Below are 16,535 nucleotides of genomic sequence, written 5' to 3' on the forward strand. Positions count from 1 at the left end.
AAATTGACAATGTTCTAAACACCATCAACATTGAAATGTAGTAAATAACTCCAAGACTGAAATCAAAGTAATGCACCAGTCTTGCACATGAATCTGAATGTGGTTAAAGAAAACTACGAAAGTACAATCAGATATTCGATACTCCATTCATGATAGTTTGGTAAATTGTTTTATGGTCAGGTGTTATCGATGATAAGAACTTTTCAAGTTCGGCATGCATTTAAGAGTTCTTTATACCGTTACCGTTAATGTACTCTCTGTCATACTACAACAAAGCCAATGCGTAGCATGCGTCCCTAAAGTTATTGTAGACCTTCGTATTCACAGTTCTGAGTTCTTTATAGCTACTGCAACCAACTTGAATATTAAGCAATAACCTTAGATAGTAGTCTTCTCACTTCCCTGGGAGAACGTTATTAATTCTTCAGATCGAAAATCCTTTTTTTTTTGGCTCCCACGACATAGACTCATCATAGTAAACGAAGTGTTGTGGAAAATCTGCGTACATGATTGATCTGGCTTCCGGAAACCGCTTATTTGCCTCAAACCATGCTAAGAACATACTTTGTTTGGTAGACGGTCTATTGATTACATTATGCAAATGTTGATTTTCGTGATATACAACCAATTGACAATCAGGTAGGCGGATACTCAAATGAATCATAGGTAAAAGAGAAAATCATATTACACGATCTTATATTATCTTGAAAGTTCCTACTATGTCTATCCTACCGAATAAAAGACTCGACAATATATTTGGAGGTTCCTTAAATCTGGACAACTGGATTTTACAGTTCATGCAAAAAAGTAAAAAAATTGGCGATTATTTTTCACAGTGTCCGGCAAATCTCTCGCCATACCACATTACCGTACCGCATGATTGACAAAGGCAATTTTGTTCACGAAGGTCTTCGTAATCTAGTACTTCACCTGTCCGATGCACGGGATCAATTTTATGATCAAATGAATTAATCTAAAAACTCAATGAACTAAAAAATACTAATACTAATACTGTAATAATAGTAATACCAACACTAATATTGATATTGATACTAATACTATAATAATAGTAATACTAACACTAATACTGATACTGATACTGATAGTGATACTACTACTGATATTTATACTCATACTAAAATTTATATTAATTTTGAACTAATATTAATACTAATACTAATACTAATACTAATACTAATACTAATACTAATACTAATACTAATACTAATACTAATCAAATAAGTAAATGTTTGTTCAATAATTCCTTCTAAGTGGAATCTTTGAAAAAGTAGCAAATAGTTAATACTAATACAAATACTAATACTAATATCAATACTAATATACTAATATTAATGCTAATATACTAATACTAATGCTAATGTTAATACTAATACACTAAGACCTCGTTTGGTTGCCAAGATAAGATTAACCTAGATAAGATAGTTCTCCTTGGAAAATAATAGGCCTATTATTATAAAAGATGTTTGTTATCAAATTTTGAATTTTTTATCTCCCCATTATTTAATAGTATTTGATGTTTGGTTTCATTAATATCAATCCAATTACATAAAAATGACCGAATTACCCTTTCTCATTGTACATAGTTTTTTTTTTCTTCTTTTTTTTAATATTTATATTTTGTTATTTTGTTATTTTTTTCGTTATTAAATATTCTTACTAATGATATTGATACTCATATTGATATTCATAATAATATTCATTACTAATACTCATATTAATACTCATACCCATACACATATTCATACTCATACTCATACACATACTCATACTCATACTAATATCGATACTAATACTGATACTAACACTTATAGTAATACATATACTAACACTTATAATAATACTGATACTCATACACATATATTGATAATCATACTGATACTGATAGTCATACTGATACCCATACTAATCCTGATACTTATATTGATATTAATACTATACTTATATTGATACTTATATTGATACTCATACTCATGCTAATACTCATATTGATACTGATATTGATACTAATACTGACATTGATACTGATACTAATACTGATATCCATACTCATACTGATTTTGATATTGTTAATTACCAAGGCTTATACTAATATCGATATTAATACTGATACTTATATAGCTACTGATATTGATATTGATATTGATATTTATACCGCTACTAATACTAATATTAATATTAATACTGATACTAATTAATATTTATAATCATACATATACTAATATTGATACTCATACTGATAGCTGATAGTCATACTGATATTGATACTCATATTGATACTGATAATAATAATATTGATATTGCTATTAATACTAATATTGAGAATCACAATAATACTCGTATTGATACTAATGTTCATGCTCACATTGATACTCATACTAATACAGATACTAATATTGATACTCATATTGATACCAATAATTTAATGATACTAAGACTCATATTGATACTGATATTGTACTGAAAAATATACTGATACTAATATTGATACTAATAATGATATTGATACTGATATTGATATTGATATTAATATCGATACTATTACCGATACTAATACTGATAATCCTATGGATACTCATACTGTTGAGACTCATACTGAAATATTGATACTTATATGGATATATAAATACTCACTCATACTAATACTGATACTGATACTAATATTGATACATATAAAATTATTAAAATGAAAAACTATTTCCGGCCGTATGAGCACCAAATGGTTTTTTCTTTTTCATTGTTAATGGTGTTACTTAAATTGTTTTAATAATTGCATGTGATATTACTCATTGATTTCCATTTTATTTTTCCATTTTATCAGCAATTATAACGTAGATAACCCAAAATAACATAATATTAATAACCAAATTATTTTTTTCTTAATAATAAACAACTCATATTATGTACATGCATTCTAATTATATTTTATTGATAATTATCATGCTTGTGTTTTAATAAAAATAAAGTATATCGTCAATATTAAAAATACTATTAAACTAATTAAAAAGTTACAACAACCAACATAAAGTATAAGAATTTTACTTACCCTATAATGTACATACTGATATAATAAATGATAAATAACAAAATATATGTTCAATAGAAGGTCTTAAAGTCAAAACTGAAAATGGGTTATTTATGCATAAAAAACGAAGTCTAACAATCGAAAAACAAATATACTTGTTTTAATCGAACTTCCTAATATTACCAAAAAAAAAAAAAGACGAATAGAAATTCATTTACATGTATAAATATTCAAATTGTCACACAATATTGTAGTCACTAATAAAAAAAAAAAAAGACAACACTGTAGAAATTCTAACTTCCTAATTGTATATTCGTTTGGAGATGGACAATAAACAAAAATGAGAGGATTGAACAATGGCGTAGTTTTGTGGTATTATGGTAAATTGACAATTGCCTTTTTATCTAATTATATATTAATTATAAATATGTGAATTTCATAATTTAAGTAATAAAGAATGAAAAAACATAAAATTTTGTATTTATAAATTGTAGTTCGGTAAATTAGTGATTACCTTACCTATCAATTTATGATTATAATTACGTAATTTAATGTTGTAAACAATGTAGTGAAGAGTAGAAAAGAAAGAATGATGCATTTATAGATGGCAGTTTGTGAATGAGTGAACTGAATATAAAATTTTGAAATTGCATAAATCGTTATTATTATATAAAATTTAGTGAATGCCAAAAGTTGAAAAGTGCAGTTTGTGCATTTAAACAAAATACTACGCTTAAAAGGAGGTGTTTGAATTTGAAGAATGTGATTCTACAACTACAATTCCATAATTTTCGATTAAATGCTTAAAATTTAAGGTAATTAAAATGAGGATGACAATGGTATGAACCGGCAATTATATGTAATAAAATTCGACAGTATAACAATTGCATAATCGTATAAATTATGACTACTCATTATTTTAGGAAACAAAATCCAAATTATATATAAAAACCGATCTATACAAAGACAATTAAAATAAATATAAAATAGCCTAGATATCCCACCCTATATACTTTACCTTCAAAGTATAAACAAAGTTAGTACTAAAATGGTAAAATACTTCATGAAATAAAATTTGGTGGTTATATGTTAACATACAAAGATGAATAAATGTGAAAAAAATACAACAGTTGATGAGACTATAGACATCCGTGCAATCATAATGTCCATCACTGCAAAATAACAACGAAAGTTAAAGTGATAAATATGTAAAGGATACATAAAATATTACTAAACAATATTACAATGGTTGATAAAATATATTTAGGATAAAATGCGAATTGAATTTTAAGTAGTAAAAGGATTGCTACGGAAAAAAATAGATAATTATTAAACACTCGCCCTGTGGGATCTATTTTTTGACATAATTTAAATTGTTATATTGATACTAATTCTGCAAAACATAAATAAAAGAAATATTGTTACAACTATATGCCCTGAAATTAAAATGTAAATTTAACAGATTCGTCAGGTTAACAACATCGACAAAATACAGTAAAACATAGACATTGCGAACATGAAAATATCATTTTTGAAAATAAATACAATAACGATTTAAATAAGATATTAAGTATTTTCTACTTATATAGAGCGCTCTTCGATAAAGAAAAGTCGACAAAATGACATGGGTTACTTGTGCATCACGGTCAGATTCTCCTGTCAATATTGATTTTGACAACCCTTTGTAAACTGAATCGCTTAAATCCTCCGAAATCATGAACTAATGAACATATACATTAATTTTCATGGTATAGTCTAAAACGAATGGAATGGCCGAGTTAAAAAATGAATATAAAAAACTTAAATGCGAAACCTAAAGAATACCATTAACCAAAAAAAATAAAAAATTGTTACATATACACATACATTTTAACGAATAACACAATAAATTAAAAAGAAATTTAAAACATATAACGTGGTCCGAACAAACACATCGAAAAAGTAAGAAACGTTATGCAAAATAGAAAGACGAGAAAAAAAAATTAGGGTGACCCTGGTGTGGTGTAATTATAACAAAAGGTTGGCAGAAAGAATGAGATGAATAGGTTAAAGTTGATGGTTTATATATTTAAGTTTCACACGCTAAATAAGTTAATAAAATCAAATGAAGGAAATTATAATTAATTGAATTAGTTGGTGGAATTAAATCATGAAATTGAGGCAATTAATAATAGAATTATTTAGTCCTACATTACTCATTGTGTAGATAATTACTATATGCAAATCGAAATTTATACATGGAAATGATCTCCATAAAATCTATATAATATAATTGATTTGTAATAGATATTGATTGATATTTGACATAAAAATGAAGAAACTATTCCAGCATACATAAATGGACGTTTTCATGGATCAAATCACACATGTGCAATAAATCCGGAAAATGGTTTGCAATAAATACATATGTTTAATTATGTTAATATGCCTCGAATTATTCAACTATACATAATTATATTACCAATATATATACATATATATATATATATTAATAAAATATAATTTTTTTTTATATTTCATTTTATTAACTGTTTATTACGAATCAGATAAAATGGACAACATATAATTATTCATTAATAAAATATATTAATATATTTTTATAATACAAATATAAATGTAAATTTTAAAAAGATTTTGAATATTATTATAAGAAAGAATACGAAGTTCGAAAATAGGTATATAATAAAAAAATTGAGTGTTATTATTTTTTTAAAAAGGACATGCGAAAAATATATTTCAGAAAATTAAATATATAAAAATATATTTAGAATTTAGGATATTGTATGCATGAAATAATATATATACATGTGTTAATTTCTAAATGAATGTGCAAATATTAAATAGGAAAGAACTTAAACACATACCAAAATAAAAATGCCAACTAATCAATTTGAGATGCCACATAATTCAATTGAACTCCAACTAAGCAATTTGGAGGTATGACATCAACATTTGCCACATGTCATTCATATAGGGCATAGATCCTCTTTTTATATTATATATAGATTAGATGCAATAAATAAATCCAAATATTATAATATCCACCGCAGCAATAAATGTACAACCCACACGAAAAGAACCTCCACGTGCGCAGTTTTGGCATCCACATCCTCTCTTACTCATTTAACAAGTGGTCCCTTGGAATTATTATAATTATTTTTTAAATACTTTATATAAAAAACATTTATACTTTATAATTTAGCTACTATTTAATAATGGAAAATTATATAAAAGTTCTTCACTAAGTTGCATAATTAGAGATAGTGGGCTAATTTTTTTATTTCGATTTCATATGAGTTAAGCCCTTCATATAACTATTAATTAGTTTTTGTCAAATTTGTCGCTGAATCAAGTTATTTCAATCTAACTCACTTCTTTAGTCGTCGAATTTTAGTTGGTTGACACTAAATGAGTCGATTGATTATATTATGTCGAGCCAACTGAGTCAATTCAGTTGGACCCCTATTCGCCGATTCAGTTAACTAGGTTTAGCTCACTCAATTAAAGAAAAGAGATAAACGATCAGCACTTGAACTGTAACGTGAAATGGTGAGACACTTCACACTAGTGAAATTTGAGGATATATTTACAATAGAACACTACAAAAAGACATTATTTTGAAATTAAAAAAAAAATGTATTCTATTACCATCAATTATAATAGATTATAGAGACTTTTCTAAAATGTGAAATTGCATGCACATTCTAGTCAAAAGTACTTATTGATGTATCATTCAATCATGTAATGGTCGGCACCTAATCTTATCCTTTTGAATGTGGAAAAAATAAGTAACAAGTCCACCAATATTCTCTTCATGCAATATTTAAAAAACAAAAAATACAAATTGGGGGAATTAAAATATTGGACATTGGGAATTGCTTGTAATATTCACATGCATGTCACTATTTAATTAGGGATACTTAAGTGTCACAAGATGATGATTTAGTGTGGAATATTTGGATTTGTGGACTGAAATCTTATAATTTTTTAATGGTCAAAACCCGATTCGATGTGTTTAAATAATGATCACGAGATTCTAGGTGCGCGGTTTTATTCAGAGTTGTCTTTTAAAGGGTTTCGTAAATGTTATACCCGATGAAATACACTGGGATTTTTCGTACCGAATGGAACATAAAGCTAACATTATTTCTTTCGTGTTGCCCACTTTCTTTTTCTGAAAGGATCAAATAATATTTGTCAATAAGTGGAAATGTCAATAATTGAATATATTGATCATTATGTATACTTTGATTAATCAATATCACCAATTTATCCAAATATTTTATTGGGTAAAATTCATTTTGCACCCCTGTACTATGATAAATGTATCGTTTACCCCCCTGAAGTATTGAAAACATCAAACACCCCCCTGTCGTTAGTTTTTTTCTTCTAATTCCGTTAGTCAAACACTTTGACCGACTATTGCAAAGAAATGTTGGCTTTTTTTTAATGAAAATACCCCAAAAAATTTCTATATATAGGAAAACTAACGGCACAAAACCCACAAAAAATGAAAACTAAAAGCCCTGAAATCTATATATAGAAATTTTTTGGGGTATTTTCGTTAAAAAAAAGCCAACATTTCTTTGCAATAGTCGGTCAAAGGGTTTGACTAACGAAATTAGAAGAAAAAAACTAACGGCAGGGGGGTATTTGATGTTTTCAATACTTCAGGGGGGTAAACGATATATTTATCATAGTACAGGGGTGCAAAATGAATTTTACCCTATTTTATTTATCGATCACAACTGATCATAAGCAGTGTATGTTGAGGATCCACGGGATAGCACAAGCTCTACATTGGTATGAATTTCGATCAAGTCCAATTCATTTTGTTATTGGGTTTCCCCAAAAGGCACATACCAATAGAATTAATAAATGAGTGATCTTTCACATATTAAATCAATGTCGGGACGATGCTTACACCTCAACATTGCACTCGATTCAGTCAGGACACCTGCGTCCGAATTATTCCATCAAATCCATTATCCAAACAATTGTGTTAAAATACAATTTTAGTATATTATTAGTCTATGAAATTTATTGTATTTAGGGGTGGAAATCGGAGCAGAATTTCCAAAACCCTCTGATTCCGAATCCGAAAAAATCCGAGTTCGGAACACTTTCGATTACCGAAATTCCGACTTCTGAGTTTTCCAAATAAGGTACCATTAATGTAATTACATATAACTTTTGTATGATAAGATAATAATTAACAGATAATTGGGGTGACGTGGATGGCAAAACTGAAATGGATTTACTTGTCAGAAATGTTGTTGATAGTTTGATGGACATGGTATTGATAGCACTAGTCAATATGCCTTATTTAATATTTACAGTTGCATTTTCTTTTTGCAATTTAATTAAATTACTTGTGATTTAATTTATGCAATATTTTTATAAGGTAAGTGTCCAAGTTTCGTTCGACTAAATCTCGAGGCCAAATAAAATAAATACGCCCTTGGAAACAACCGCAGCGACTTGCTTGTTAAAACACTTCGTTTTTAACCAAGTAAAAAACCGAACTTTTGGAGCCCATACCCAATAAAACAATCATTTATTGAGTTGGTGATAAGGGGACGATTCTTTAGGCCCGCCTCAATGGTAATATGTAGGAATTGTTTCGATACGGTTATCGGACATTTAGTTCGACAGTAGGTAGCGTACCTACTGTATGTTGCGATATTGAAAAATTTCATACTGTTATCGTACCAATAATTATATACCATAATTTTTCAAAATGCCCCAAAAAAAATGGAGACACAAAAGTTATGAAATAAATGAAATAATGCAAGAATGAAAAAAAAAAAAGTATATATTGTTTTGCAGGTGCATGTATGCAAAATGCAATGCATCTGAGAAATGTCTACAAAGAGTGTAGACATGAAAGAGATCACATGGGTCATGGGTCCGACCCGGCAAGATCCAAACCCTGTTTACCAAGCACCAGTTCATGTGGGTTGGATTGATTTGACTATTTGGTTTTTAGCTTTGTCGTTTTGATTTTTGAATTTCATGCTAAAGAAATTAAATTTAAGTATTTTAGAAATACAAAGAACACCCTCAATTTGAACTAGGGGCTCTTTGAGAAACATTCTCGCTACTTTTTTTAATTGAAGGAGGTCCAAAATATTTTAGTCCATTTGAGAAAAGCCTACACCCATTTTCAGCCATTATGTTTTCCAGCTTTACCCTCGCCCGCCACCTCATCACAAGGTCAGGCGCTCCGCGATTTTTTTTTTCATTTTTTTAATCGACTATAAAGCATAGTCGATTAGTCTTAAATCGAATATGATTCATAGTCGATTAAGGAAATTCTTAATTCTTTAAAAAAAAAATTTGTTCTTTAATTTTTTTTTATATCAGGTTTATTAATTGACTATGATGAAGCATAATCGATCAAAAGTCTGCTACTAAAAATAACAAATCAAAACTGCAAAATCAACTATATTTTACAAAAAAACAAAAATATAAGAACATTATAATTGATTTATACAATTGGAATCAATAAACAAAAAAAACAAAAAAAAAAAAAAAAGCAAATCACAACTGCGAAAAAATGCAAAATCACCTATATATTACAAAAACAAAAAATATACAAACATTATAATTGATTTATACAATTGGAATCAATATTCGAAAAATCCAAAAAAACTCAAAAAAAAAAAAAAATTGGAGTCGATCAACCTTAAATAATCGACTACCAGAACATAGTCGATTAGCTTAATCGACTATGAATATGTACATAGTTGATTAAGGTTTCAGCCTACGCGAAATTCTCTACACGCGCCGTTATCTGCCCAATCCAACAAAAAATCCTAAATCTGTCTCCCCATCGTCACCACACCGCTGCCACAATACACTATTCAACCAATCCCTAACAAGAATAAAATAAATAACCGGAGCTAAAGAATACACCAAGTCAACGCCACCGTCGCCACTGGGGAGATTTTTGGGGCTGGAATTTAGGACAGAGTAACTGGTGAGGAGGGGGAGGATTCTGTTGAGCATGACGTGTGCGTCGGGATTGGCGGTGGCGGGAAGCTGGGCGGCGAGTTCCCGAGCGGAGACGACGGCGCCGGAATTCTTGATGAGCTCGAAAAGGTCGAGCTCCACGGCGGTTTTGAGTGCTGTTGGGAACACCGCCGCCATGGCCAGTTGGGTGGCGAATACAAAGGTATCTTCCTCTGACAGATAATCCATGACGGAGGTAATTGCCAAGAGAAGAGAGAAGAGAGAAGACGAGAAGAGGGAAGACGAGAAAATAATAAGAGAGAACGGCATAAGAGAGAAGACGAGAAAAAAAAAATAGAGAACGGCAATGGGTTAGGGGTAATAAGGGTGTTTGTGAATTATTAAATAATATTTGGGTAGGATATTAGGTAAGGAAGTTTTCTCAATTATTTTTGGGAGGGGGTGTTTTCATAACTCATTTTACTAGATAAGAGGGTTCTTGCTAATCATCCCTTTGAAATATTCAAAATGACGGGATTTAATGATTTAGATATTATGAGAATATTTTCAATTTCAATTAAATCGATTTAAAATGCACCTCAATGATTGAAGAGGGGGGAAAAAAATATTCATGTAACTTTCAGACCGAATAACTCTATAAAATTACGTCGATACTTTCACATATTATAGGTGACGTAGGAGATAACTCGATTTTTCTCAGAGGAATCTTTAGAATAATCCGTTCTCCTCTCTTCGAAAGAAGGGTCGCTTCCGGTTCATGACGTGTGCGTCGGGATTGGCGGCGGCGGGAAGCTGGGCGGCGAGTTCCCGAGCGGAGACGGCGGCGCCGGAATTCTTGATGAGCTCGAAAAGGTCGAGCTCCACGGCAGTTTTGAGTGCTGTTGGGAACACCGCCGCCATGGCCAGTTGGGTGGCGAATACAAAGGTATCTTCCTCTGACCGATAATCCATGACGGAGGTAATTGCCAAGAGAAGAGAGAAGAGAGAAGACGAGAAAAGAATAAGAGAGAACGGCATAAGAGAGAAGACGAGAAGACGAGAAAAAAAAAAAAAGAACGGCAATGGGTTAGGGGTAATAAGGGTGGTTTGTGAATTATTAAATAATATTTGGATAGGATATTGGGTAAGGGGGTTTTCTCTAATTATTTTTGGGAGGGAGTGTTTTCTTAACTCCTTTTCCTAGATAAGAGGATTCATGCTAATTATTCGTTTGAAATATTCAAAATGATGGGATTTAATGATTTAGATATTATGAGAATATTTTCAATTTCAATTAAATCGATTTAAAATGCACCTCAATGATTGAAGAGGGGGGAAAAAATATTCATGTAACTTTCAGACCGAATAACTCTATAAAATTACGTCGATACTTTCACATATTATAGGTGACGTAGGAGATAACTCGATTTTTCTCAGAGGAATCTTTAGAATAATCCGATCTCTTCTCTTCGAAAGAAGGGTCGCTTCCGGTTCTGTCGGTGCTTGAAAAAAAAAAAAAAAAAACTCAGAATGACGGTTAAGAAATTGGATTATGGTTCGTTTTCCTTGGTATAGTATCTATTATTTTTATTCTATAATTTGTAAATTCAGGCCCAAATTGAGATATGTCACACAAAGAAGAGCCCAATTTGTATTATTTATAAAAAAAAAAAAAAAAAAAAAAAGTGATGATTTTTTTTATATATATACACTATATGAAAAAATAATTAATCATCTGAAAAAATTGAGTTTTAGTGGGCGTTTGGTAAAAAAATTATTTAAGAATGGGCAAATTACGGCCACCCCTGAGCTATGGTCAAATTATAAAAACTGCCTTTCTATTTGGATAATTACAATTACCCCCATCAATTATGTATTATCTTACGAAAAGACCCTCTAGGGGTAAATTTAGGGATGTTAATTTACTGACACATTAACGAAATTTCGGTACGCTAACATTTCATACCGTTTACCGAACTAAATATACGATTTGGTTCGATAAGTAACTGAATTACATAAATTTTATGTAAAAGTATTTAAAAGAAGAGAAGTGACTGTAATTATCCAAACAAGTGAGGTTTTTTCGTAATTTGGCATACCTCAGGAGTAGCCGTAATTTGCCCTTTAAGAAATGATTAAGCCTCATATTTGCATGACATTTCTATTGCTCACGACTGATTTCACATTTGGTCATTTATATTCATAAAAAAATACATTTGGTTCCTATTGTTTCAATAATTAAGCACTTTTGGTCATTCCCGTTTATTAACCGTTAGTATATTAGTTAAGGGAGTGACGTGCACATACTTGATTCCGTTAGTACTAACAAAAAATTGACCAAAAGTACTAAAAATGTTGAATTTTTAAAATATAATGGAACAAATGTAATGTTTGTGAACATGAGGGACCAAATGTGGAATTCGTTCAAAATTTAAGGATGAAAACTGTAATTTTCCCCTATTAGAAATTGTTTATTTATTGTACATCGTCTTCATTTTGTCGGTTGTACAGTATACTACCATGTTTGTTCACAGAGTATACTTCCTAAATCCTACTTAGCAGCGGCAAACCAAGCTCGATTTCTCTCTCTAGAAACCTCGATTTCTCTCTCTAGAAACCTCTTCCGGCGACGGAGAGTCAGATTCTAGGTAGGTTTCTCTTTCTTCTGCTTTCTGGTTTCTCCTTAACTGCGTGTTTCTGCGTGTTCTTCCGATTTTCCAACATTTCTCTGTGTAATTAATGACGGCGAAGAAGCTTTTATTATCCCTGTAACCTGTTCGTTTGATTGCTAGGTTAAAAATAAATAAATAAAATTCATGCAGTTAATTTTATTCTGAGTGAAAATATTGATTTGTTGCTGCTCTGAAACCCCATTGATAGTTAACCCTTTGTGCATTTCAGATGCCCTAATTACCAATTACTCATATTTTACAGAGCCATTTGCGATTGGGATTATCTGTGTGTAGTATTTCACTTGGGATTTGGGGAAATGTGATACCAAATGCAAACCCGATCGTGTTCGTTAACTTTGTCGAGTGTGGATTACTTCAAATCTACCAATTTAGTTCGAGTTCATGTTGCAATTACTTAATGTTTTATGCCAAGTATGATTGATGAAGCCCAAGAAATTACTTCCATTTTTTTTAATCCGGGAAAATTGAATCGTAGAAGACTATAAACAACTGAATTGTGGGCATTTAATAAGTGCTCCGTCTCTTGATTTCTGCATTTATCACCTTGATTGTGCTATTGATTCTTCCCTAACAACCGAAACCCCCCTTTTTTTTTTACAGATGTTACTACCTTAATCATGGGACGACAATTCGTGGTGAGAACATACTTCGGTAATGGATAGATCTTCTGATTCTTTTTATATGTGACATGGACAATGGACTTTTATTTCGAAGACTTCATCATCTCCATGTCAAGAAACTCATATTCTCGATAGGAATTTTAGCTGCCGTTCTGTCTCTTCTCCACTTATTTGCATTTCCGTTTGGAAACTACTTATCGATTTTCCCACACGACAATGTGGGTTCGATTTCATCGACCAATGGTAGCAAACCCTTTTCCGTAAATCCTAAATTGACCGATTCCGATAGTAATCTTGATCATAAGATTGATAGCGATCATAATCTTCCATCAGATGATGTGGGACAGGTGGACACTACACTTGAAATGAAGGAGATCAATTTAAACCTAGTATCCACTTTCGAACCTGAAAAACCAGTTCTTGTTTTGCCAAAGAATTTGTCTTTGGTACACGACAAAGAACTGAAGATCGAAGAGAGTGATATCTCTGTTACGCCTATTAGCTCTGTACTGAGAAAGAGGGGAGGAAAAACTATGTCAATCAGTCAGATGAATTCGCTATTACTCGTTAATTCTGCCGAGAAGAAGTTAAAGGTATGTGTTTAAAGTTGCAATAAAATTTCCCAAATGGCTTAAGACATATGTACATTATTACACCTTAACCTTTTCGTATAATGTGTGTACAGAGGCCAAGGTTATCTTCTCAACGCGATCGGGAATTGCAAGATGCCAAATTTCAAATTCTAAACGCTCCCATACAAAGGAGTATTTCTCAAGATCATGCTTCTCTTTTCCGAAATTATTCCATGTTCGTAAGGTACTATTGCCCGAATCAAGTGAGATCCCAATTCCTGGTATTCTTTTGTCAGTAATAAATAATACTTCTCAAACTCTAATATTCTATGTTCGTAATAATTGCTTCTTCATAAACAGGAGTTACGAATTGATGGAAAATAAATTTAAAGTTTATATATACCGCGAAGGAGAAAAACCGATTTTCCACGAGCCATACACGAGGGGCATATATGCTTCCGAAGGATGGTTTATGAAATTGATGGAGAAAAATAAGCAATTTGCGGTCAAAGACCCCAAAATGGCTCATATGTTTTACTTACCATTTAGTTCTGTAAAGCTGAGAAACACACTTAATGAATCGGGTTTTCGTAGTCAAAAGGATTTGGAAAATCATCTGAAGAAGTACGTTGATATAATCGCAAGTAAATATCGTTTTTGGAACAGAAGAGGCGGAGCAGATCATTTCCTCGTTGCTTGTCATGACTGGGTATGCCTTCTAAACCTTTGATCAATTTTTGCCTCACTATATATGTTCCTGTGGCGGAGCCGTAAATTTGTTTTTGTGGGAGTTAATATTCACTAATAGTTCTCTAGGGGGCAAACAATTTTAACTTATTTCGGAAGATAACAATATATTCTCGAACAATAATTGGGGGTACGGGCGGAAATCGGACGGATCGGATTGAATTTGGCACTTTCGGAGAATTTTTTTTTTCGAAAACTAATTCCAATTTTGTTAAAAAAAAATTGGAATTTCCAAAATGGGATTGAGAAAACTTGTCCAAAATCGGAAATTTTTCGGATCGGAATCGGCAGAATTCGGAATACCAATGTTTTGGTCACTGATAATACAAAATACATAATAAAATTGATATTATAAATCTAAAGGAAGAAACATAGTTGCAATTTTCAGAAGAAAAAAAAATCAGATTGAAAATCGGAATTTAATATGTATTCCAATTATGTTGAGAAAAAAAAAGATAATCGGAACTTTCAGAATTCGGAATACAAATGTTATTTCAAAATCGGAAATTTTCAGATTGGAATCGGCAAAAATTGGAAATTCTGTTCCAATTTCCACTCCTAGGTGGTGGCATGGTGTCATCAATGTGCCATTTATTTGTTATGTCTTTAAATTCGTTTTTTGTTGACTGATCAATAAATATATAAATTTTTTGAAGTGGAAAAAGGTTTTTCTTTTCAGGCCCCTCGCTCTACAAGGAAGATTTTCGAAAATTGCACAAGAGCCCTCTGCAACTCCAACATTGCAGGAGGCTTCAAAATCGGCAAAGACGTATCTCTACCTGTAACATACATACGCTCCTCAGAGAATCCATTAAAAGACATCGAGAAAAACCCGTCTCCAAATAAAACTATCTTAGCCTTCTTCGCCGGAGGAATGCACGGTTACGTACGTCCGATCCTCCTCCAGTACTGGCAAAACAAAAAACCCGACATGAAAATTGTGGGGCCCATGCCTCGAGATATTGAAGGCAAGGCAAAGTATAGGGAATTTATGAAAGCCAGTAAATATTGCATATGTGCTAAAGGGTACGAAGTTCACACTCCACGAGTGGTGGAATCTATTTATTACGAATGCGTGCCAGTCATTATATCCGATAATTACGTGCCTCCATTTTTTGAGATTTTCGATTGGGAATCATTTGCTTTGTTCGTTCTGGAGAAGGATATTCCGAATTTGAGAGAGATATTGCTTTCTGTATCGGAAGATAGATACGCAATGATGAAGAGGAGATTGAAGATGGTTCAAAGGTATTTCTTTTGGCATAAAATTCCTGAGAAATACGACTTGTTTCATATGATTCTTCATTCGGTTTGGTACAGTAGAGTGTTTCGGGTTTTGTAGTTCGAGTGGGCGATGACCCCCCCGCCACTCGTGAAAAACAATACTATTTTTGTATAGAGATTTATCATTTTATTTTTCATGTAGTGTAGTATTGTTTGTCCAAAGTGATGATGCTAAAATGTAGATCACCTGGGGTAGTGTAGAAAATGAGCTGGGAGAGCAAAGCAGATCAGTAGCTTGACAACTTGATGATCCTGAGGTACCTGCGATCATAGAACACATAAGCTAAGCCGGGGGTTGATCCGGCGGAAACCCCTCCGACGCTCAAGTCAGACGTGCTGATCATAGAAATAGTCCAGAGAATACGTATTGTAGTATTGCTCAGTTAATAGGACGTACCTTAATAAAATGAGGAAAACCTCTATTTATATGTCGTTTATTGGGTTGGGTTTGCTTTGTTGGGCCCAAGCCTTACTTGAAGGTGTTTGGGCCTCGGTGATATTGGTCTTCGATATTGGGCTCGTGGCCCAGTAGGTAAATAACTTGTAGGCCAATTGGGTTGGCCCAATTAGGCATATCATTAAGCCCCCCACTCTCGAGTCGATGTGGGGGCCATGTCGAAAT

At 31.8% G+C, this 16,535-nt stretch overlaps 1 protein-coding gene across 2 annotated transcripts; it reads left to right on the forward strand.

Moving 5' to 3' along the window:
* The first annotated feature begins 12,496 nt into the window (after positions 1–12,496).
* Positions 12,497–16,076, forward strand: LOC105965491 (putative glycosyltransferase At3g07620). Of its 2 annotated transcripts, XM_088825729.1 has the most exons (6): positions 12,497–12,645; positions 12,932–13,101; positions 13,291–13,903; positions 13,996–14,126; positions 14,243–14,591; positions 15,309–16,038. In XM_088825729.1, exons 3-6 carry the CDS (start codon positions 13,379–13,381, stop codon positions 15,969–15,971), a joined length of 1,668 nt encoding a protein of 555 aa, XP_088681855.1. In that variant the 5' UTR covers positions 12,497–12,645; positions 12,932–13,101; positions 13,291–13,378; the 3' UTR covers positions 15,972–16,038. The 2 variants fall into 2 exon arrangements, with proteins under 2 accessions (XP_088681855.1, XP_012845494.2); XM_012990040.2 differs by lacking the exon at positions 12,932–13,101 and having other exon boundaries at positions 15,309–16,076.
* The last annotated feature ends 459 nt before the right edge of the window (positions 16,077–16,535 follow it).

Source organism: Erythranthe guttata, chromosome 11, assembly GCF_056151865.1.
Source record: "Erythranthe guttata isolate IM_541 chromosome 11, IM_541, whole genome shotgun sequence".
NCBI lineage: Eukaryota > Viridiplantae > Streptophyta > Magnoliopsida > Lamiales > Phrymaceae > Erythranthe > Erythranthe guttata.